At 40.8% G+C, this 24,314-nt stretch overlaps 2 protein-coding genes across 2 annotated transcripts in view; both read right to left on the reverse strand.

Moving 5' to 3' along the window:
- zgc:92429 (uncharacterized protein LOC445063 homolog) overlaps positions 1-3,154 on the reverse strand; it is an 18,215-nt gene extending 15,061 nt beyond the window's left edge. Inside the window, exons 1-3 of the mRNA XM_037682846.1 lie at positions 2,907-3,154; positions 2,374-2,423; positions 49-105 (exon numbers count right to left, since the gene is read on the reverse strand). Of these exons, the coding sequence (XP_037538774.1) occupies positions 49-105; positions 2,374-2,423; positions 2,907-2,970 (171 nt within the window). The 5' untranslated portion in view covers positions 2,971-3,154. The remainder of the gene's footprint in view (positions 1-48; positions 106-2,373; positions 2,424-2,906) is intronic.
- Positions 3,155-19,123: 15,969 nt separating this feature from the next.
- Positions 19,124-24,314, reverse strand: part of LOC119408657 (phosphatidylinositol-binding clathrin assembly protein) — a 211,315-nt gene continuing 206,124 nt past the window's right edge. The window contains exons 13-14 of the mRNA XM_037675503.1: positions 20,948-21,064; positions 19,124-19,175 (exon numbers count right to left, since the gene is read on the reverse strand). Coding sequence (XP_037531431.1) covers positions 19,161-19,175; positions 20,948-21,064 — 132 coding nt within the window. The 3' untranslated portion in view covers positions 19,124-19,160. The remainder of the gene's footprint in view (positions 19,176-20,947; positions 21,065-24,314) is intronic.

A 24,314-nucleotide genomic window follows, 5' to 3' on the forward strand; every position in this document is an offset into this window, starting at 1 on the left:
CCCCCCCCCCCCCCCCCCCCCCCAGTGTTTGACCCTGAGCTGTTTTACCTTGATGGAGAGAAACTCAGAGAAGTCTGTTGTTCGTTTCTTGCAGCAGGACCAACCCTGAAGAAAACAAAAAATGCACATGCACAAACATGAGCTGTGTGTTCAGACGTCACTCGTTTCATGTTTATGCTTCAACCTGATGATGAAATTCACCCAGCAGCCATAAAGACAAGGTGAAAACATGGTTGTATACACTTTGTACATGTATCAAAGAAACAACTGAAACAGGACATCTCTTCAAGTATTCAGACTTCTTGCAGCAGCACACAGTTTGATTCAGGTTCCTCTTGAACTCTCCTGAGATGTCTCGACTAAAGTCAACCTGACATTTAGAGCAACAGCTGAGTCATGAGCTCAAAGACTGGATTATTGTGAAACAAGTCTGAAGAAAACTACAAGGATGTCCTGAAAGTTCTCCAGATCTCAGCAGCCTTCATAATCTTCACCTGTTTAATGGTTGGCACAGCCAGGACTGGGTGCTCAGACTCACTGAGCAGTTAAAACACAAGGAACCTGCTGAGAGGTCACCAGGAACCTGATGGTCCATCTGAACTTCAGAGATCCTGTGTGGAGCTGGGACAACCAGAACTGCAGGTCTCCTCAGACATGGGCTTTATGGAAGTACTGAATCATCTCCATAGAGCTGTTTATTCCTGAAGGAGACTCAGCTCCTGCCAAACACCCTCCCAGCACTGAAGCATGGTGGGGTCAGCAGCAGGGACTGGGACACTGGTCAGAGATGAGTGAAGGCTGCACGAAGCAAAGAACGACCAAAGACCCACCTCCCAGCATAACGAACCAGAGCACCAGCAGTAAGCCGATGTCGCCCGTCACTGAAGGATTTGAACAGATAATGCTTGTAGTTTTGGAGATTAATGTTTTTCTGGACTTGAACAGGGAACGCAAGTAAACCTTAATGTTTGTGGTACAAAATGTGTCCCAGTGATGGACTGGAGACCTGTCCAGGGTGTCCCTTGCCTCTTGCACAGTGACTGCTGGACATGGGCACCAGTGACCCCAACAACCCAAAAATGAAGATCCAGGTAAATGGATGGATGGATGGATGGATGGATGGATGGATGGATGGATGGAGGGGGGGGGGGTCCTCCTCCAGAAAATGTTGAATATAGTAGATGTGTTTTTAAACGGGTTGTTAAACATCTGTTTACCTACAGTTGTAAACGCTCCGCTTCTGTCAAGCATCCTACCCCCCCCACTTGACTGCTCCGAGCCGACTCTTCTTCACCGTCCTTGTTTTGTTGTCCGACTCCACACATGAAACCCCCAGATGCCTCCTCCATCTGTTCATTACTGCTGCCGGGTACGACTGCCTGGTTAGCTGAGCACTCACCCCAGCATTCTTTTAGTGACGTAGATTTTGTCAAGGGTAGAAGTGAAAATGTTGCTTGAAGAGGCAGCTCGTATGTGATAATAAGAAGCTCGTTAGTGGCCGTTGTGTTTAAAACGAGTGTTTATATAAATCTTTTCAGTTTACATATCCAATATAAGTTTTATTTGTTCAAGACAGTCATATTTGTTCATAACTTTATTATTAGTAAGCTTGAGAGTTACTGGATCCAAGCAAACAGTTACTGGAACGCACCCTGTCAAAATAAGAGCATTACTGGATCCTGTTCTGGCAGGATCTGGATCAAATTAAGCACCGACTGGGGTGGCTGGTTTACTTGCACACAGCTATAGATTGGATTTTGACATGGTTTTTGATGGTGATCTTTCTTACGCAGCTGTGGCTGAGTGGTTAGAGCAGTCGTCATCCAATCTACGAGTTGGGGGTTCGATTCCACCAGCAGGCACATGCTGGAGTGTCCCTGAGCAAGACACTGAACCCCTCATTGCCTCTGATGAGAGTCCCATCAGTGTATGAATGTGATAAAGCACTGATTAGTCATTGTAGAGATCTAGTAGAGTGCTGTATGAATGAGGGCACAGATTGTAAAGAGCTTTGAGTGGCTTGATGAGATGCCGCCACAAACTAAAATGGAAGTCACTACCTCACCTATTTGTCAAGTTATTGTGCTCAACATTCTCAGATGGTCAGATGGATGGAGGGTATTCGGTGGCTGGGACAACAACACAGGAGCATTTTAGGGACAGCTCTGTCCTACATTGGTCCAACCAGTGTCCTGAGCTAAACCCAAACATCTCAGGAGAGACCTGAAAAGTTTAGGTTTACAGATCCTGATGCACTAAACCTAAAAAGACTCTAGACAGAACCTGCTGCCAAAGGTACAAATACTTGTACAAATGTCTCAGATTACTTGGAAGTTAGTAGCTGAAGTCAGCGTGAACGTGTTGAAGGTTTACCTTCAGGGCGTCATGGAAGATGGGAACTCCTGGATGAAAGAGGCAGGAATCTGTTGGTAGGAGAGGAGACGTCAGTCTGCATATAGAACCCCCAGGTCAGCAGAGAGGACCAGCTGCTCACACGTCACTGCTGTTCGAAGGGCCCAAATAAGGAGCAGTCCTTCAGGCTCACGGTGCTCAGAGTCCCTCACACATGGAAAGTTCTCAGATTCTCTCATTTCTATCAGATCATCACACGTTTGCATCTTTAAAGCCTTTGGTTAGATCTGATGTGCACATGAAGGCTCAAACACATGAGGTCCTGAGTCTGACACTGCTCCACAGCTGAGAGGCAAGAAGTGAAACAACACCTTCCAGCTCACTGTGTTGCTGTTTTGGAAAAATGGTGCCAAGCTACTAGTCAGGAGACACATGGCAACTTCAGGCCTCACAGTCCAACTTCATTAAGGTTTTAGAGAAACCCAACAAACGGACTCAGATGGTCCTGAGTCCATCCAACAGGACAGGGACACGAACTGGCAGCAGGGTCTTACCGTCCTTGTTCTTGTTGGGGTCAAACGTCTGTCCACAGCCTTTGTTGTAGCACAGCAGAGACATGTTGTCCTCTTGGTTGATGGGACGCAGTCCGTCTCTTCTTTACACTCCGGTGTTCAGATGTCCTCCACCTGACCCAGTGCGGCTCCTGGTCTTAATGCTGGGGTCGGACCTCCACAAGTTTCTCTGCTCAGGCAGAGAGAGATCCAGAAGGTCTGAGAGGAAAAAGGGGCTCCAGGCCTGGCTGAATGGAAGATAAAAATAGCAGCTGCTCTCCCCCCTCTGCTCAATTTACAGCTGCCAGAACTTATCTGGAGGTGGTGGGTGGACATTCCTCCTGGGGGGTGGTCACAAACAGGCCTGCTGCGGTGAGGAAGACCCGAAGCTTCTGGATCTGCTGCAGACCCCTGAGACCAGGAGTCCACAAAGATCATCAGACTTGTGTATTCTTGTTTCTGAGCTGGATGTGAGGAGGTCTACGTTTCCTGCATGAGTCTCTTTCTAAAGAGACCTTTAACTTGGACGTCTTATTTTATTACAACCACATTATCTTGCAGTTGACTTAAAAATTGTCAAATAAAACTATTTGTAATTAAAGGATCATCCTGTTTTTTTCAGATATATCTTTAAAAAAATACTGGTTTTATTGTATTTATCTCTGGGATTGATTTGCCACGAGTCTGTTTGTAACCAACTGGTGTAACTGGTGCTCAGCACCATCTTGTGATGCATCTAAGCAGCACAGGTTAATCACAGTGAATCAGTTCAACGCGCTCCGACGTACATCTTCATTGTTCAGCATTTAACCACATGTTGCACCTGTTCAGTCTAAAGTCAGGATGTTACACATTCATTTCATTACAAATCATATCAGCTAGGATTGACCAGATATTCTCAAGATATAAAACATTTGAACAAAACCCTCAATCATAAACTGAGAACTCCCTGAAGGAATGCACATCACACTCCACTTTTCATCCCAGTCTTGGATTATCTTCTGTTGAGAAATGACACATTTAAGGCTTTTATGAGTTTACTCGTTAAAATAATGTTAGGCTCAACTTCACATGTCATGAGGTCTGTGTTTGGGATGACTCAACTACCACCACCAGGGACACATGATATTGGTTTTTTGGCCAATATTCAATATGTTAAAACTTATTTGGCCGATAACTGATACAGATATTTCAAACATATGTTCCTTTGTCAGAACATAGCAGTCTTATTTAGGCTTATTTACTACAAAACTGTGCAACAGCTGTTAGAGCTGGTGACATATATTCAGTAACAGCCATATGTATAGCACTTTAACTTATATTAAATGAAAAGTGTTAAATGTTATTTATTAGCATTAGTCACCTGTGATGCTGTCTCACTTGTGGAGGCTTGTTCCAGGTTCCTAGCTGCAGTGTGGGATCCTCTGCACTCCTGTGCATGAAGGACAGACTTTTTAAGTTCAAAGTTTTTGTCTATCCATTGTGCTGTAAGACTAATCATGCTAATGAGGCTAACACAACGCCCAAATGTCTGTGGTGAAACTCACCCAAGTGCTATCAGCTATTAGCTTTTCAGTGATGTCGGAAATGACGACTTTTAACTCAGTAAGGCTACGTTGGAAAAATATCTCAGACTGGGGATGATGTAGCGAGGCTCAACGTAGTCCATAAATCTTCAGAATTCGACATCATCAACGAATAAAAACCTTCCATACCGTCAACATTTTAAATTTTCCTCTCCACCTTGATCAGATCAGGTAGGCGTGAATGATGTCATCACGTTGTGCTGCCGCTGCAGGCATCCTCGTCACTGGGTTGTCATACAAAACAGCGACTTTTATATTGGTGATTATTTATTTATTTATTTGGTGATTATTTTGATGGAATGGCCGATGTCCGATATTGAACTTTAACGCTAATATCGGCTGATACCGATACCATGCTGATAATATCGTGCATCCCTAACTACCACACCCAATTTTGGCTCAGTATCTGTAAAACTAAGTTAATGCCATTTTTGTGATGCTAAGATTGATGAACTGTGGGGGCCATTTTAAATAAGGTTGACTTTAAAACCAAAGACATTAAAGTAAATAAGTCTGTCATCTTTACCCACCACTTACTTTTCAGGTCATGGGGTCACTGGTGCCCATATCCAGCCATCACTGTGCCAGAGGCGGGAGACACCCTGGACAGGTCTCCAGTCCATCCCAGGGACACAGAGACAAACTAGACAAACAAACATTCACTCTCTCACTCACACCTAGAGGCAATTTAGAGTTACCAATCAGCCTAACATGCATGTTTTTGATCTGTGGGAGGAAACCCACACATGCACGGAGAGAACATGCAAACTCCACCCAGAAAGGTCCCTGGCTGGTATTTGATCCGGCAAACTTCTTGCTAAGAGGCAGCAGCTCTACCAACTGCACCACCACTAAACTATTATACATCAATAGAAATTACTCAGATAAGTGAGGACATTGTAGGACGTTGACCTTGATCTTAGAGTTGGGGCGGACAAGGGAAAGTTTACAGATGTACCAAGTTTATACAATAAAATGTCTAAAAAAAAAGCCCTTTGCGATTCTGGCCAAGCAAGCATTGCTTATTTTTATCAAAGTAATTAACGTTATTCAAGTTACTGGTCGGTGGTCACTGTTCAGACTGATTTAGTGCATTCTAACTCAAACACCATGTGTTTGGGTGAGACGCTGACATTATTGACTCGGGACAGAAGCCCTGTTGTTTGTCAAACACAGAATCTGAAGGATGGACTTCTCACCACAGACTACTCAGTCATAAACAGGAAATCCTGAACTACAACCAAATACATGAGCTCTGCGCTGCTTAGAGCCCCTTCATGTTGATGGAAACAAACAGTTTCATCTGTCAGAGCTCAGCAGCAGCCAGGAGGAGGATAAATGATGTGAAACCCCTCATTGTGAGAGTTAATGGAATAACAGACAAATCAGACATGTTTACAAGTCAACATGATTAAATTATACAGACAAACGTAGCCGAAACAGAGAACTATATGTACACGCTGGAGCTGGAGCGACAGAATGTTTCCCACAGTTTTAAAGGCTTTAAGGGTCATTAAAATAATTGCATCATTCAAGGTGGAAAGTAGTTCAAACTGTCTTGTTATAGATGTTTTACAGTAAAAACATTAAAGGTTTACTCATCATTTAGAGTCCACATAGGTCAAAGTCTCCTGAAACAAGGACGGACTGACCAAAAGAAAAAGAAATGACCATGTGGTCTGACAAATTCAAAAGTAAGACTACTCAAACACCACATGTGAAAGCCTAAAAAGGATATATATTTTTTTTAAAAATTGACATTTGTAATTTTATATTCTAAACACGTACCTGAATATTCCTTCTGATGTTTTACAGTTGGACAGTATTATCATCAGAAGTGCCTCAGTCTCAAAAGGAACATGGATTAAAGCAGAAAAAAAAGACTGACATTTGTTTTACACCTAGACATTACCTAAGAATACATGACCTTGGTAAAAGTACACAGGACCGTGTACATGACCTTGGCAAAAGAACACAGTATACTGTGTACATGACCTTGGTAAAAGTACACAGTATACTGTGAACATGACCTTGTTAAAACAAAGTACACAGTATACTGTGTACATGATCTTGTTAAAACAAAGCACACTGTATAGTGTGTACATGATCTTAGTAACAGTACACAGTATACTGTGTACATAACATTGGTAAAAGTACACCGTATACAGTGTGCATGACCTTGTTAAAACAAAGTACACAGTATACAGTGTGCATGACCTTGGTAAAACAAAGTACACAGTATACAGTGTACATGACCTTGGTAAAACAAAGTACACAGTATACTGTGTACATGATCTTGTGTAGTGAACTCGGCCTCCGACCAAAACCTGCCTCTGAGGACCTTCAACTACGCCAACATGCAGTTCATTTGTTAAAATTCAATCTTTGAGGAGTCATTGTAGATTAATGCTACCTTAAGTACCATAATCTACATTGGTCTCACAACGCTCAAGCGAACCTACTCGAACAATCCTATTTGGGGGTGGGGGGGTGGGGGCGCTAGCTAATCCTTCAGTTGAGTCTCGCCATAGACTCCAAAAACATTTAGCGGAAAACCAAAAAACCAAACCTCAAGTCATTTGTCTAAAAGGACAACAGACAATTGAACCAAACTATATTTTGCCATGTAAATCTAACTTAAACCAAGTTAGGAATGGAAAAATAGTTTGGAATGCCCTTCTATAGGTATAAATCCCTATATGAAAATTTTTCAGCATGACCCACCCTTTTAACTGGTAACTTTAGCTGATCCAAAACATGATAGCTTACACACCAGATGCATATAGGTTAAGGTCTTATGTAAAATCCCACTCATAAGCCCAACTAAAACCACATAAATGTATGACACATAGAACCAGAATGGCACCCACTGGGAACCACCAGCAGCAACCTTCGTCAAAGGGACCTACAACTCCAACATGGGTCTCCAACCTCCATCCAGTGGTCACCTCTGCAGTTCAATCGAGGGAACCCCTCTGCATGCTGATCAATCAACGCCTACAATCATTGTGGATTTATCGTTGTGGATTATATGACTTTTTCCAATGGATTACAGACTCTGTTTCCAAGGGGTTAAAGCATTGCTACAATGGAATTACCAACAACATTATGGAATTACCAACAACATTGTGGAATTACCTAAACCGTTGTGGGATTACCTTCGACTTTTGTTTTCCTCTTGCTGGATTACATCAAGATCAAGGATATTTGGAGGCGTTAGTTCATGTTGGAATTCATCCCCATGGACAAGCGATGATTTCCAAAGGGGGGACTGTAGTGAACTCGGCCTCCGACCAAAACCTGCCTCTGAGGACCTTCATGGGACAGGAACTGTTATTTCATTGATTTGAATCCAGAAATACAAATTAGCTCATCCAGAGACTTTCTAATTGTATCCTGAAGTAATCAATTGAAAGAACACTCTTCTTTTATATTATCATTACTATTTTACAATATCTTGATAAATCAAAAGTGTGTTTAGTTCATATCATTTCTAATGTTGAAGTGAACCACTCATTTTAAATCAACTGTGAAACAGTATTAATGATTTTTTTAATCCTCATTTAAATTAGAAATCAAGTTAAATGTCTATTTTACAAAGTAATTATGCATTTTTGATCTTCTGCCTAAATGAGAAGTAGTGATGTCGGTCGAAAGTCAGAAAGAAGTTATAAGAACGAAATGTCGTGTTTTTAAACCTAGCAGATGGTAAAAAAGAAGCTACTGGCCTCTCTTCCTCCCACTTCACCATAACATGTCTTCTGTCTGTACGGGACGTTTCTAAAACATTCCTGCTGTTTTCTTGACTTGTAATGACCCTCTGACATCACTAGAACCAACCCCTGTTGGTTGTTTCAACCAATCAGGAAGTCCTGAAGTGACCGGAAGTGAGAACTCTTTGAGTCCATACTTCCTGGAACTTCTCAGGTCAACTGGGTCTGTCAGTCAGTCGGTCAAGTCTCCTGAGCTCCTCAAGCGGGTCTCTGATGAAGTCTAGTCTTGAACTTAGTCTTCGGAGCCTGTGATGGATCCTTCCACATCTGAGTGGAACCTCTTACGGACTCACAGCTTGCTGTGTATCCACCCAGGAGATGAGCATGTTTGTTGATTGGAGTACCGTCACTACTTTGGACGATTCTCAGCCATCCTTACCGGAGATGCTGAAAGGTCGTGTTGAAATGAACTCCTGTTCCTGAGCGGAGATATCTCCATCTAAGGTAACGAGTCACCACGCACCAAGTGTACCGGGGCTGAGCTGGGGTCGTATGAAGGGTGCCATTCCTAGTCAACACACTTTCCTTTTATCCATCTTTTCTCTCCATTTAAACTCCTTCATTTCCCATCTTTAAACTCTTCTATTTTGCCAATAATTAATCTAGATGCCTTCAGAAATGTCTGTTGTTTTTATTAAGTAAAACGTGCCAAGTTTTATTAATCAGAACCAGATCAGCTAATCACTTGTACATTTGATGTTAAATTTTGATTCTGTTAAATAAATGACCACATTTATTCTGATGGGTCAAAGAAAATCAACGTCTCATGTCACTGATTAAACAATCTACGCAAAGTTACCTCGGTCACATGGCTGTAATTTAAATCGAAAAAGAGAGAACCCATTATTTAAATGTATTCAAGGCAGCTAAACTTAGCCCTTAGAACCCTACATCTTGTTAAAACAAAGTACACAGTATACTGTGTACATGACATTGTTAAAACAAAGTACACAGTATAGTGTATACAGTACCTTGGTAAAAGTACACAGTATACTGTGTACATGATCTTGATAAAACAAAGTACACAGTATAGTGTGTACATGATCTTGTTAAAACAAAGTACACAGTATAGTGTGTACATGATCTTAGTAACAGTACACAGTACACGGTGTACATGACCTTGGTAAAAGTACACAGTATACTGCGTACATAACGTTGGTACACAGTATAATGTTCTCTAATCAAGTACCATCAGACCAACATCATTCTGAAGGAAGAGACAGTTTTATTAACTTTTCTGAAGTTTACTTTTAGAGGGACTGCAAGATACATTTATTATTTATTAACCTTTATTTAACCTTATTTTATAGTTTGCCTGGTTAAATAAAGGTTAAAACATACATATACATTATTTTTTATTTATACAACAGGAAGTCCTGTAAAATTATTTTCTTTTAATTTGCCAGACTATCGGATTCCTCCCCTAAAATGATTATTTAATTCAAACAGATCATACAGTGGGAACATCAGTACTTGATACTCCGCTGATTTTGCAAGTTTTCTCACCTACAGAGAATGGAGGTCTGTAGTTTTTGGATACACTTCAACTGAGACAGTATGTAAGAAAAAAATCCAGAAAGTCACATTGTATGATTCTTTTTTTTTTTCATTTTATTAAATGAAATTACTCACAGAATCACTGTTAGTTTTTCTTTAAGAAGTTCTCATTCTTCACTCATTACCTGTTTGAACTGGTTACCTGTATAAAAGACACCTGTCCACACTCAGTCACACTCCAACCTCTCCACCATGGTCAAGACCAAAGAGCTGTCTAAGGACACCAGGGACTAAACTGTAGACCTGCACAAGGCTGTGGTGGCCTACAGGACAACAGCTGTCTTGGTGAGAAGACAACAGCTGTTAGAGCAATTATTAGACAAAAAAAGAAACAGAAGATGACTCGTCCTCGTCGGTCTGTGGCTCCATGAAAGATCTCACCTCATGGGGTAAAGATTATTCTGAGAAAGGTCAAGAATGAGCCCAGAACTACACAGGACCTGGTCAATGACCTGAAGAGAGCTGGACCACAGTCTCACAGAGGACCAGTAACACACCATGATGTCATGGTTCAAGATCCTGCAGGGAACACAAGGTCCCCCTGCTCACACCAGCACATGTCCGGACCAGTTTGAAGTTCACCAAAAACCATCTGGATGATCCAGAGGAGGCCTGGGAGAAGGTCATGTGGTCAGATGAGACCAAAATAAAACTTGTTGCTATCAGCTCCACTCACCGTGTTTGGAGGAGGAGGAAGGACGAGTACAACACCAAGAACACTGTGCCAACTGTGAAGCATGGGGGTGGAAACATCATACTGTGGGGGTGCTTTATTACAAAGGGGACAGGACGACTGCCCCGTATTGAAGGAAGGATGGATGGGGTCATGTATCATGAGATTCTGTCCAACAACCTCCTTCCTTCAGTAAGAACATTGAAGATCATGGCTGGATCTTCAGCATCACACCTGAAACACAGCCAGGACAACTTCTGTAAGAAGCTTTAAGGTCCTGGAGGGGTCTAGCTGGTCTCCAGACCTGAACCCAACAGAAAATCTTTGGAGGGCTGAAGCTCAATGTTGTCCAGAAACGGGTCTGAAACCTGAAAGATCTGGAGAAGATCTGTGAGGAGGAGAGGATCAACATCTCTGCTGCTGTGTGGAAATTTGATCAAGAAGTACAGAAACACCTGACTCTGTATCTGCAAACGAAGGTTTCTGTACCAGACATTAAGTTCTGTGTTTTTGTTCTTTCAAACACGTTTCACGCAATAAAATGAAAATAAATTATTTAAAAATCAAACAATGTGATTTATTTTTGTCTTACATTCTGTCTCTCAGTACAGACCTATACATTCTTTGTGGGTAGGAAAACTTGCAAAAGTATCAAATACTGATGTTCCCCACTGTATTTAGAAGATTTCAGCTAATACCATTTTCATACTTGATCATTTATTAATATTTAATTTTTTATCTTTCCTTCTAGTGAATGACCTGCTCACCTACATTAGCAGATGGCTGTTTGTCCTGAGCCTGGTTCTGCTGGAGGTTACTTCCTGTTGTGAGGGAGTTTTTCCTTTCCACTGTAGCCTTTGTGCTAGCTCAGGATGGGAGACTGTGAAGAAATGAAGACCATGCAATCTGCTGGCTTCCTTCCAAGATCAATTTACAAACTGACATCGATAATGAATGTTTTTGTTCAGTGCCCTGAGATAACTTATGTAGTGACTTGGCACTATATAAATAAACTGAATTTATTAAAATACATATCACTGGGCAGCACGGTAGTGCAGTTGGTGGAGCTGCTGTCTCTCAGTGAGAAGGTCGCCGGTTCAAATCCCTGCTAGGGACATTTCTGGGTGGAGTTTGCATGTTCTCTCCGTGCATGTGTGGGTTTCCTCCTGGTACTCCAGTTTCCTCCCACAGACCAAAAACATGCATTATTGGTAACTTTATAAATTGTCTCTAGGTGTGAGTGACAGTGAATGGTTGTTTGTCTCCATGTGTCCCTGTGATGGACTGGAGACCTGTCCAGGGTGTCCCCCGCCTCTTGCACAGTGACAGCTGGACATGGGCAACAGTGACCCCGTGGCCCAAAAAGGAAGAAGCAGGTAAAGATAATGGATGGATGGACATTTCCACAGTACAGTTATCTCTCAATATGGTTCTAAATATAATCAAGTTTAGTTCATCCAAACAGCCACAACACCTTGTTGTTGTTAAAACACTGTGAAGAACTGAATTCAGCAGATATTTATGATCATCTACAAACATCTGAAACAGATTCTCAGAGAGAACTTCATGAGTTTGGGGGAAAATTTTAAGTTAGAGAGACAACTCCTGTTATAACCTGGGGCATAAATAATCATGTTTTAACATTAATATTTATTTAGAAAACCTAAAGCAGCAGAAAGAGCCTCCATCACCGTGAGAGAAACTCAACAGGCTGCTCGCTCCAGCAGTGGTACACGTCTCTGTCTCGGACCTGGAGTTCAGTCAGGTGTGCGGGTACGTCTGTCTGATGACGACACTCTGAACACAGTTGAATACAATGTTAGATTTAAAAAACAAGAGCCCCGGGAAGTCGTGGCGCAGTGCAGCAGGGGGTGGGGGTGATGGTGCATCAGTTCCAGTATCTCCCCCGGCTGCAGTGAATTGGTCACGTGTGAACTGTTAATACGCAGGTACGTTTAATTTATTACGTCATTACCTTAATGAAGAGGCGGGTGGTTCCGTCAGGGTAGTGGGGTGTCCTCCTTGGCTTGCAGGTGAGCTTTCTCTCTGCTGCTCACACCTGGGCTGACCTTGAACCAGACAGCAGGCTCCGCCCTGCTCTGCTCTGATTGGGTCAAACTGTGACTCTGGTTCTCCATTGATTGACACCAGCATCAGTTTAATCCATGCATCATTAGATCGGATGTCTTTAAAAACACAAAGCACTTTTTGTTCCTCCTCATTTATGTCATATAGATGACATCACTTTAATCCATGCAGGAAGTGCTACAACTAGCTGCTGCTGTCACTATGTCAAAGATTTATATGTAAATAACCGTATGCAAAACCGACTGATGTTTGTAAACTAGATTTTTTATTAATCACTGAAATTTCCATAATTCGAGTTGTTTAAAGATAGCTGCAACCCACTAAGGTCTTGGCCCATCCTGGACTAGCCACAAGCTCTTCAATAACAGAATTAAATCTTTTTTTTTTTAAGAGGTAAGTCGAAACCTTATCTGCATCAGGTAAGATATTGTTTATAACTATTGGACAAAAGTAATTACTATAACCGAAGCAACATTTCAGCCTTAGTTTTTTTTTATTTCCTGAGTGGAAATTGTAGTTTCATTAGCAACTGCTAAAAACAAATACATAGGCAAAGACTTTGAATGGAAAATGACTTTATTTCTTAAAAAAAAAAAAAAAAAAAAAAGATAGAGGAAACATATCCCTTGAATAAACAAATATACTGCTGTAAAATAAAAGCCCATGTTTTTATCAACCAACATTTGTTTGCCTTTCCATGCTTGATTCACTCCATATAATTCTGCTTTAAATAAATAGAGAAAATGTACAAAGAGACGAGCGAGACAGAAAACAAAGAGGCAGATAAACAGGTGTTCTCTGCTCCAAAAACATTTGGCATTGATGAGAATTCATGGCTGGTCCTGATGTAACGGGGAGGCCTGCAGCCCTCCACATCTGTCTGTTCAGCCCGCCCCCTCCGCGTAGTAATAATCATATCTATATACTGCTGTTATTATACTATCTTTCATGTACGAATAAAACAAAGAGTTAATGAAACGAATGCAGCTGCAGATTATGAGGTTTTGTCTTGAAGCTGTGTGTGCATTTCATTATATACAGAAAAGTGAGGCAGCAATCCGAGGGTTCTCAAAAAAAAAAAAAAAAATCATACATTTAAGAAACAAAAAAACGTGCACAGGAAATCTTTGAGTCAACCCAAACTCACCGACAAAACAAGCTGTCAAAGCCTCTCTCTCTGTTCCTTAACATTCCCGTCGCAGGTTCCGACTCAGACACGTGACCTAAATTGACCTAAAGTGAACTGCGCTACGACTAAATCGAAGTGCGCTGTAAGAAAGAAACAGAGATCTTTGGGAAAAGAACAAAAGAAAGTTTGGCCATTCTTTTTGCTGGACTGGCTTGTATAAGAGTACAAAATATCTACTGCTTTTAACCTAAACGGTTGCTGCTCTGGACGATGAGTGATTGGTCGCGTCGGATCGATCATTTTTTGCAATGACCGTATGAAACGGAGACCGTCATGTCACTTTCTGGTCAACGTACACTGACAGAGGTACAACCGAACTCTCACTGACCACAAGACGAAAAGACAACATTTCTCATTAAGAAGTCTGCCCTGTGATTATCCGGTACAATTGGATTTGAATATGACATCAAGGTTTCTACTCTGACCACCTGGATTCGTGCTGTCAGTTTCACCAGAGGAGGCAAGAATAAAAACTACAATTACCTTTGATATTTGATCATTTAGAAAACCACTTGAGACACAGAAAGTCTGGCTCCAAATGGCATCATTCCAAGATCAAGTTGTACAAGAAACACTAGAGAGAAAAAGGTTTCAACTGAAAAACCTTGAGGCTCAGACGGAAAACAAAAGAACCAGATTTACACAACTTGGGAATTCTTCAAATCAAAGCCAACAACGTCTGGTTACAAAGATCGTTGGAGCGGTAGTTTGACCTTTAAGATCCAGGGTTGTAATCCAGTGCTGGGTCTGTACCACTAAAGTGGCTCCAGTTCACCAAGTTTCAGCCAAAAACACTGGATTTTAAAATGAAAATCTTTCATTCTGAATTAAAAGTTTACCGTAGCCCTAATCAAAGCTGGTAGATCGCTGGAATTTTTACCGGTCACTCCACATCCGATGCTCCGGTAATTCACCTCTACTGTTCGATTCGTTTTTTTTCTCTGGTAAATAACAGCATGAGGAAGAAATCCATATTAGTCATGATGACCAGTTGCACTCTGACAGGTTAGATGAATAATTTTTACCTAAATGTTTGAACAAGTTTCAAACTGGATATGTACTTGTGTATGTTTGGATTTATTTATTTTTTTTTACTCTTGATTTCATAAATGGGGGGGGAAGGAAATTTTTTTTTTTCTAAATACTTCTTAAACTTGTGTTTTCTAGCACTTCTAGGTTAGGGCTAAATAAAAAATATGTTCATCTTTAGATTTTACGATTGTGATTTGCCTATAGCCTTGAAACTGCACCAGTTAGCCCCGATATCGCTACAGACAAAACCGTGATTACGTAATATTTTTTAGAAGCTTTTTAGGCCAAAAAATGTAAGGCAATAAAAATAAAAGGCAGCACTTTGAATGTGTTAAGTGTTTGAAAGTTAAGAAATGACTCCTTTTGGACACTGATGTTCAAGATTTCTCAACATTCATTTTGAACTAAACACGAAGGTTACGTGGGAAGAAACAAACGAATAAACTGGCGTGGGCTAACTCGCTAACGTGTTAGACTCAAGTTGTTTGAGAAAAGCAACAGAAAACCAGGACATTTAAGTATGTGCTTTGCAATAAAGGTCAAATCAAAAACATATGACAGGCAGTGACGTCATACCAATAAGCAGGACTGGATAAATGAATTATCGCCTAAAGAAGACTTCATCTACGAACACTTGAACAATGTAACACGGTAAGATAACAAAAAGATCTTACTCGGAACGACAGAAGCAAACCACGAGCCAAAGAGCCTCTGAAACGTTGGGTCTACAGCTACAGGACAGGGACACCGACAGAAAACTGAGCTATCGCTTCTAGACACTGGTAGAGGGGACAAGTTTTGAAGGGGAGGAACTTAGAGGGACGACTTCTGCAGGTTTCAGGGACATAAGAGGAGAGGCTAAGCTAACGCAAGACTGTAACAAGAAGCTTTTAAAGAACAGCATCTACGAACAGTGACGGGTGAGACAACCTACACAGATTGGTAACTGGAAGCATTTTACATATCTACACAGACTAAATACAGACCCAACAGGCCAAAAAAAAAAGTTTCTAGAGATAGACTAGAAGGACTAAAGCAACATTCTAGAGATTTCACAGCAGATTGGATGACAGGGTTGAGTCTGAGTGAGATATAAGGCTAGACTGAGACCAAGGACGGGGTTACAAAAGCTTCAAGTTCATCGTTAGAGTGGCAAATAAACGAAACAAAAAAAACTTTCAGTTTCAAGACAAAGTAGACCGAAAACCTAACCAACTTGCCTTTCTTTAAAACCCAAACTATCCCTACGATTTCCTAATCTAACGTTTTCACACCAAAGAACTGGTGACAGATCTACTACTGCAAGATAGCCACTTCAGTGCAACTTTTTGCATGTGCATTTTTGCAACGTTTTGATTTTAGAAAAAGAAATATCAAACTCTTGGGTTCAAGTTTGTCTTGAAATTTGACCCCTAGAAATAGCCCTCAATGGAAAAACATACACAACAATGTGCAAGCATACGTGTGAGCACGCCTCCGAGTGCATCAACCCGAGTGAACTCGTGGGGACGGATGTTCTGGCTGAGGAGCGGCCATGACGTCTTCCACGACTCAAATCTGGATCCCCGATGTTAACTGGAGCCACACATCTGGCCCCGTGCGCACCTCTCACTTTGATTCAGTGCAATGTGAAGTGAATTTAACTCGATTCAGTGACACTAAATTCACTCAGTGCTGCTGCGATCATCACATAATGTGGACACACCACAAGGTTGCATCAAATAAAATAAAATTTTAAAAATCTATTTTTAGAATTTTTTACTGGAGGACAAACGGAACAATAATCTTGATAATCAGATTCTTCCATTTAGGCCCGTCTCACTGAGCTGGGACTGTTGTGGACAAATTGTGAAGGTTTGTGAAAGAGCTTCAACGATGTCTCCAAATCAATTTCCTCCTCAAGGGTCTTGCTCTTGTTGCAGGAATATTAAACATGTTACAGAAAAGATTGTTGCATGTGTGTAGAACCACTTAAACCATCTGTTTTCATCATTCCAGAGCTATAAATGTAATACGTATAGGCCTGTCACGATAACAAATTTGCTGGGCAATTAATTGTCTCAGAAATTATTGGGATAAACTATAATATTGTTTGAAATTTGACAATTAGTAATTATTGTCTAATTTAAGAAGAAATGTTTTTTTAATTTTTGTGTGTAGTACCTTTTATTGACCACTGGACGGCAGTATAAGACCATTTGAACCGAAGGATGGATAGTGAGGGAGCGAACAGCGTGACTCTTGAAGAAAAATGGGAGGGAGGCCCCTTGACGTGACATGGGCTGTTTCCTTTTTTTCGGTTCTCAAAATGGCGGCCGCTCAGTGTGGTTTGAGCTCTTTAGCGTAGCATTTTTCACACAGAGCTTTTAATAAAAAAAAACAGTAAACAAGTTCTCACCTTCTTTTTTCAGGGAAAAACAACTTTTTACATGAAGGCACGAGTTTCAACCGTGAATTTTGGAGCTTCGACAAGAGTTTTTTTCCCCCTCGAGGTCGACCTGTTAGCTTAGCTCGTAGCTTAGCTTCTCTGCTTAGCTGTTTTAACGATCAAAAAAACGCAATTTTGAACGGTTAAAACAAATTTTAAAGAAAAGGGAAAAAAAGAGAAAGGGAGGGGTCAGTAAAGAGCACCGGAGTTGACCCTTTTGTCAACCAGTGTCCAGTAGAAAGAGAGAGACACAAAGATACGATAAAGCCAAATGAAGATGAGATTGCTAATTTTCATTTATCATGCGATTAATTGATTGTTTATCGCGACAGGCCTAAATATGTAATCAAGCGTTTGCATCATTTATAATTAAAAAAAACGTTTCTATGCGTTTCCTTACAATTGTGTGTCTCCAACTCGTCCATCAGTCACAGCCGGGTGAGACAAGTGTCAAAGTTCTGTCAGATTTACACAACAGGTCAGTTAAACCAGGCGACACATTGTCAGGTTCAGTTTGTTGAGTTCACTAAAATCTGCTGTTTTAACAGCGTTTACCCTCAGAACGTTTCATCGGAGTCTAAACAAAAAGCTTTTTAGCTACGTTTGCATCAAACATTCTTTATTTAATCTCCTCAGGTGAAGGATAAACTTCTGCATGAAACGGGGGAATGTTCGAGAACAATACAGTTTTCAACTAATTTCACACACCTGACAAAAACTAGCCATGCCACTGGGCTCCTTGGACTCTTTTTGGGACGTGTCTGTGGACACCCTGCAAGACCAGATTCAGCGTTTGTGTGCTTCTTCAGAACTTGTGACGGAACAAGTCATCCAGGTCTAAAGGGAAACGTACAAAAACAAAGTATCTGGCCTTAAAGAGGCGTGTGTTGAAAACAGGCTTAATGGGTCAGGAGCTCATTAATGAAATTAATGTTTGTTAAATTAAATGGCCACCAGAGAACAAACAGACAGATTTATCTATTGTGTTCGGGTCGGATCTCATCAGTCCCCTTAAGTTAGACTTTTAAAGTTAGTTGTTACAGGTGAACGTGTGAATAATTATCAGAGTTCGCATGAAAGCTATACGTCATTCCAACGACAGTTTAGCTTTTTGCTGGAATTTTTTGGTGACCAAGCCTAGAAGAAAAAAAAAAACTGCTCTAAGTTTCACCAAGCCTCGTCTCTGTGTGTATCCGTAGGAGAAAACTGATGTTTGAGAAACAAAACTTTAGCTTAACACCTGTGACAGGAAGTGCTCTGACACCACTCCCCTTTGATGAATTGCTTTCCGAGCCCTGATAACATTCAGGCGAGGAAACAATGAAAATACAAAAGAATGAAAAATTACACTTGAGATTCGAACGTTTTACCAAAAGGACAGTTGTTAACACGAAGGGTGAACGAGGGCGAGGACGGAGAGGAGGGCGGCTTGAACGTCTGAAACAACTGCCGAGCGCACACAGAAACACACACACTTGTCCTCTCCTAAGAGCTCTCAGCTGACAGGAACTCAGAGAGGACAAATAGCACCAGTATGAAATAAAGCTAATTCTCCTGCAGTGACTCCTCCAGCTGTTGTTGCAGTCTGACGACAAGCCAGAGGCAGGATTTCCTCAATCCCCTCTTCTCTAATCTCTTCATTCTCATCCTTATTCCCTTCCCCTGATTTCAAAACACAAATGAGACAAAAAGAAGCTCCACTCACACACATGCAAGCAGCTGTTTCAGACAAAGACCAGCCAGGATAGGGTCCCTTCTCCTCCTCCCAGTGTCCCTCCATCCATCCACTGTTCTTCTGTTTTGGTGTGTCGGTTATCTCGTCTGTCTGTAAGTCGGTTCACTTGATCAATTCGTTCCTTCGTCCTCTGATCGTCCTCGTGTTGGTTTTCTTCTGTTTGTTGCTTTTGGCACTCAGCTTCCCCCTGACTGGTTTACATGAACTGCATCTGAGCAGAGGGGGAGTAAAAAGAAGGCAGGGTAAACACTAAAAACACCAAACAAATAGTCTTTACAAACACAAGAGGACGACTAATGTCACAGTAATTGTCATAAACGGCTCGAGCTAAATCAATAAAGCTAGAGGGATTATTGTACGTGCTGAAATAAACAGAGCCTGGTAACACCCACTGTGTGTTGACTTCCTGTGCTTTCAGCTTATTTTTGCAATTTAAGCTGCTACTTACCCGTTTTATGCTAATTTTAGCCTTTCCAGCTAATTCCACAATTTTTGCACTCAATTCAACTTTTTTCAGCTGAATTCATCAAAAACGTTCCCTCTCCAAATCTTTTTGGCAGTTTAAGCTTCTTTCTTCTTTTTTAGCTACATTTCAGCTGTTTTTTTGTTGTTGTTGCTAATTTCACTTTTTGTGCTCATTTCTGCTTCATTCATCAAATGTGTTCTTTCTGCTTTCTTCTGCCAATTTAAGCTTGTTCTACTTTTTCAGCTACTTTTTTAGCATTTTCAGCTATTTTCGTCTGCTTTCAGATAAATTCACATTGTTCATGGTCATTTCTGCTACTTTCAGACGAATTTACTTCTTTCTGCTAATTTCAGCTTGTTATGGTTTTTTAAGCTTATTTATGCTAATGTCAGCTATTTCTGCTACTATTTAGCTGTTTTATGCTAAGTTTAGCATTTTCAGCTAATTACACATTTTTTTAAACTCATTTCAGCTCTGTCTGCTTCCTTTTGGTAGTTTAAGCTTCTCTCTGCCTTTCAGTTTGTTTTCAGTCTTTTTTTTCTAATTTCAGCTTTTTTTAGCTGATTTTCTAATTTGTGTGTTCATTTCTGCTTATTTAAACCTAATTCAGCAAAATGTGTGCTTTTTTACTTTCTTTTGTTATTTTTAGGCTTGCTCTTCCATATCAGCTACAATTCAGCATGTTTTTAGCTAATTTCAACAGTTTTTCAGCAAGTTATTCTGCAATAGGCATTCACACTGCATTTTTGCAGGAAATTTAATTTCTCTAGTTTATCTTTAGAACAGCAGTTATAAAATCAGCAGTTTATTTTGTGTGTGTGTTTGATTAGAAAATCAACAGTTTTAAGGCGAACATGGTCTTTAGGAGATTTAAAACACACAGCGTACACGTTTTGGGATTTGTTGACGCCATGAAATTTGGAAACAACAGATTTTTCCCTTAAAATGATACATTCTCTCAGTTTAAACTTTTGATCTGTGATTTGTGTTCTATTCTGAATAAAACATTAGATGTTGGCACCTCCACATCATTGCATTCAGTTTTTATTCACAATTTGTTTAGTGTCCCAACTTTTTTGGAATCCGGTTTGTAGATGCACACCACTAAAACCATTGAAGTAGAGGAAATCAGCACGGGACACATTTCAGTCAAACAGAGGACACACCGGTGAGGAACATCTGTTGGTTAAACTCACTGAATAGAACAGAAACGTCTTGTTTGCATGAAATATGTCTGAAAGAACAACTAGCAGGATGTAAAAAATATTCCAGATTACAGCAATAGTTAACATAAAACATATGAAATAGCTGACTTGAGTTTTAAAATAACATTTGTTTGGCATATTTCACAAGATAATGAACCTCAAAGTAATGCAATTTAGGACATTTCTGATCAGAAAAAAGAGAAACAATGACAGAAAAACTTTATTTGTAAAGTTATTTTCAAAGCTGCAAAAAGTTTTTCCAGCACCTGTTTTCTAGACATTTGAGAGGTGTGTGTGTGTCAGAAGCATCACCTGGGCTCCTGGCATGGGTGCGAAGGGGTTGGTGGGTCTGACAACAGGCTGGTTGTACATCATCGGCTGAGGAGCCATCACCGCTACCCCACCCATCTGACCCATCTGAGGAGGAACCTGGAGACACACCACACAGAAACAAAACTATATTCCTGGAAGAAATTAATGCCACTCGCTGCCTTGAATGCCCAAGAATTAAACAAAGACGTCACTTGATGTGTGGGTGCTCAGAGTATGTGTTGGTGATGGCTCAGCTACTACCACACCAAACTTTAGCTCAATATCTGTTGAAATGACAAAGTTATGGTAACTGTTGTTTTAGCTGAGGTTGATTAGCTGCGACTTGAATCGGGTAGATTTAAAAATTATTCAGTTGTAAATGAAGAGTTTCATAAAATTCTTTCCAGTAGTTTATGATATATTTTGCTAACAGACAAACACTCACACACACAATTGCATGATCACTTGCCTTTTATGGCTGGAGATGATTAGAAAAAAAAATAATAGACATAATATAAACATTTAAAAGAGTACCGCAAACAGCACATCATACACACATCCACAAACTATTATAATTCAATTTTATTCAATTCAGTTTATTTATAAAGCACCAAGTCACAAAAGAAGTCATCTCAGGGCACTGAACATAACATTCATATACATTATGGATGCCAATTAGTAAAAGTCATCTATATAAGGAAGCCAGCAGATTGAGTTGAATCTTCACTTTGTCACTGTCTCCCATTTATCTTTTTATAAAGCAATCAGCAGCATGGACAAGCAAAGACCTTGCACAACATTTGACTTTGATTTATGACTCTGACCTTGAAACTGGGGTGATGAAAAGTGTACGGAGCACTCGGTCTCGTGATGATGCATAAGTTTATCAAGCTTCATTAAATGATCTTGTGTGGATCAGAAGTTATGGGTGGGATAAGAGGAAGTTTTGACACATACGGAGTACTGGTCTCTCGATACAGATACTGGTATCATATAAGACCCGATACTAGTATTTTTACAAGTACTTGTACTCGTTAAAAATGCCCTGAGATCTGGAATAGATATCGCCACTGGATGGCACTTTTTCTGCTTCCGCTGTGCAAGTGACCGAAGGTTAAAAAATGTATGTACAGTAGTCCCTCACTCCTTTCAGTTCGTTTATCATGGACTCGCTCTATCGTGGTTTTTCAAAATAAGATTGGACATGACACACAATTGGCATGGAGTTTTTATTTAAAATAAATTATTTTAAATTATTAGGCACCAGCTGCACCTGTTGGAACATGATGTTCCTGAGTACAGCCCACAAGCTGCAGAAGAAGCTTCCTCCTGCAGCTTGTCATAATCTCTGCTCTGCAGCGAAGAAGTGGGCGTGGCCAAGAGCGTTGGCAAATAGAGTGCAGCCTGAGGCAGAGAGCTAATTTCATGACATGCTGTGCTCTTTTAGAGCATTTAGAAACATTGTTTAAAAGATTGCAAGTGGGTGGGAAGGGTTTAAAACGCCTTTATAGGTACAGTATATAAATACTAAAATAAACTACTACTTACTACTTGTACTACTATTCCTACTTCGCGGTTTTTCAGTTATCGCGGGGCGTCAGGGTACGGATCACCCCGCGATAAAAGAGGGACTACTGTAGCTTAAGATAAACACAAATGATAAGAGAAAGTATTGTCTGCTGTGCTCAGCTAAACTGTCAGGAGGATGAAGAGCAGCAGTTTCAACACAAGTAATTTGATTAAACACCTGAACTTCACTGTAGCTGAAGTGGTTTCTGTCAGACTGTTGGACATTTTAAACACTCCACCTTAGCTTAGCCTGGAAGATATTTAGCTGCAACTCAGCCAGCACACAAGATGACTCCAGCAGGACGTGCAGACCCGCTGGACCAGCAGCTTTCACATGCTCCAGTGCCTGAACAGAAGTGTGCTCTGTGGATATTTGGGTCTGATTATAAACTTCCACACAACCTCACCGCTCAGCAGTGGGTTCTGGTGGAAAAGATTATAGGTGAATACCAGGATCTTTATTTACAGGTGCTGGTCATAAAATTAGAATATCATGATAAAGTTGATTTATTTCAGTAATTCCATTCAAAAAGTGAAACTTGTATAATATATTAATTCATTACACATAGACTGATACATTTCAAATGCTTTACTTCTTTTAATGTCGATGATTATAACTGACAACTAATGAAAACCCCAAATTCAGTTTCTCAGAATATTAGAATATTACTTAAGACCAATTAAAGAAAAGGATTTTTAGAAATGTTGGTCAACTGCAAAGTATGAGCATGAAAAGTATGAGCATGTACAGCACTCAGTACTTAGTTGGGGCTCCTTTTGCCTGGATTACTGCAGCAATGTGGTGTGGCATGGAGTCGATCGGTCTGTGGCACTGCTCAGGTGTTATGAGAGCCCAGGTTGCTCTGATAGTGGACTTCAGATCTTCTGAATTGTTGGATCTGGTGTATCACATCTTCCTCTTCACAATACACCATAGATTTTCTATGGGGTAAGGTCAGGTGAGTTTACTGACCAATTGAGAACAGGGAGACCATGGTCCTTAAACCAGGTACTGGTAGCTTTGGCACTGTGTGCAGGTGCCAAGTCCTGTTGAAAACGAAATCTGTATCTCCATAAAGTTGGTCAGCAGGAAGCATGAAGTGCTCTAAAACTTCCTGGTAGATGGCTGCGTTGACCTTGGACCTCAGAAAACACAGTGGACCAACACCAGCAGATGACATGGGCCCCAGACCATCACTGACTGTGGAAACTTGACACTGAACCTCAAGCAACATGGATTCTGTGCCTCTCCTCTTCCTTCAGACTCTGGGACCTTGATTTCCAAAGGAAATACAACATTTACTTTAATCAGAGAACATAACTTTGGACCACTCAGCAGCAGTCCCAGGCGAGACACTTCTGACACTCTCTCTTGTTCAAGAGTGACTTGACAAGAAATGTGACAGCTGAACCCCTTGTCTTGCATACGTCTGTGCGTGGTGGTTCTTGAAGCACTGACTCCAACTACAGTCCACTCTTTGTGAATCTCCCCCACATTTTGGAATGGGTTTTGTTTCACCATCCTCTCCAGGGTGCAGTTATTCCTATTGCTCGTATACTTTTTTCTACCACATCTTTTCCTTCCCTTCGCCTCTCTATTAATGTACTTGGACGCAGAGCTCTGTGAACAGCCAGCCTCTTTATCAATGACCTTTTGTGTCTTGCCCTCCTTGTGCAAGGTGTCAACTGTCATCTTTTGGACAACTGTCAAGTCAGCAGTGTTTCCCATGATTGTCTAGCCTACAGAACTAGACAGAGACCATTTAAAGTCCTTGGCAAGTGTTTTGAGTTAATTAGC

This window comes from Nematolebias whitei, chromosome 1, assembly GCF_014905685.2.
Source record: "Nematolebias whitei isolate Nwh7 chromosome 1, NemWhi1, whole genome shotgun sequence".
NCBI classification, from domain to species: Eukaryota; Metazoa; Chordata; class Actinopteri; order Cyprinodontiformes; family Rivulidae; genus Nematolebias; species Nematolebias whitei.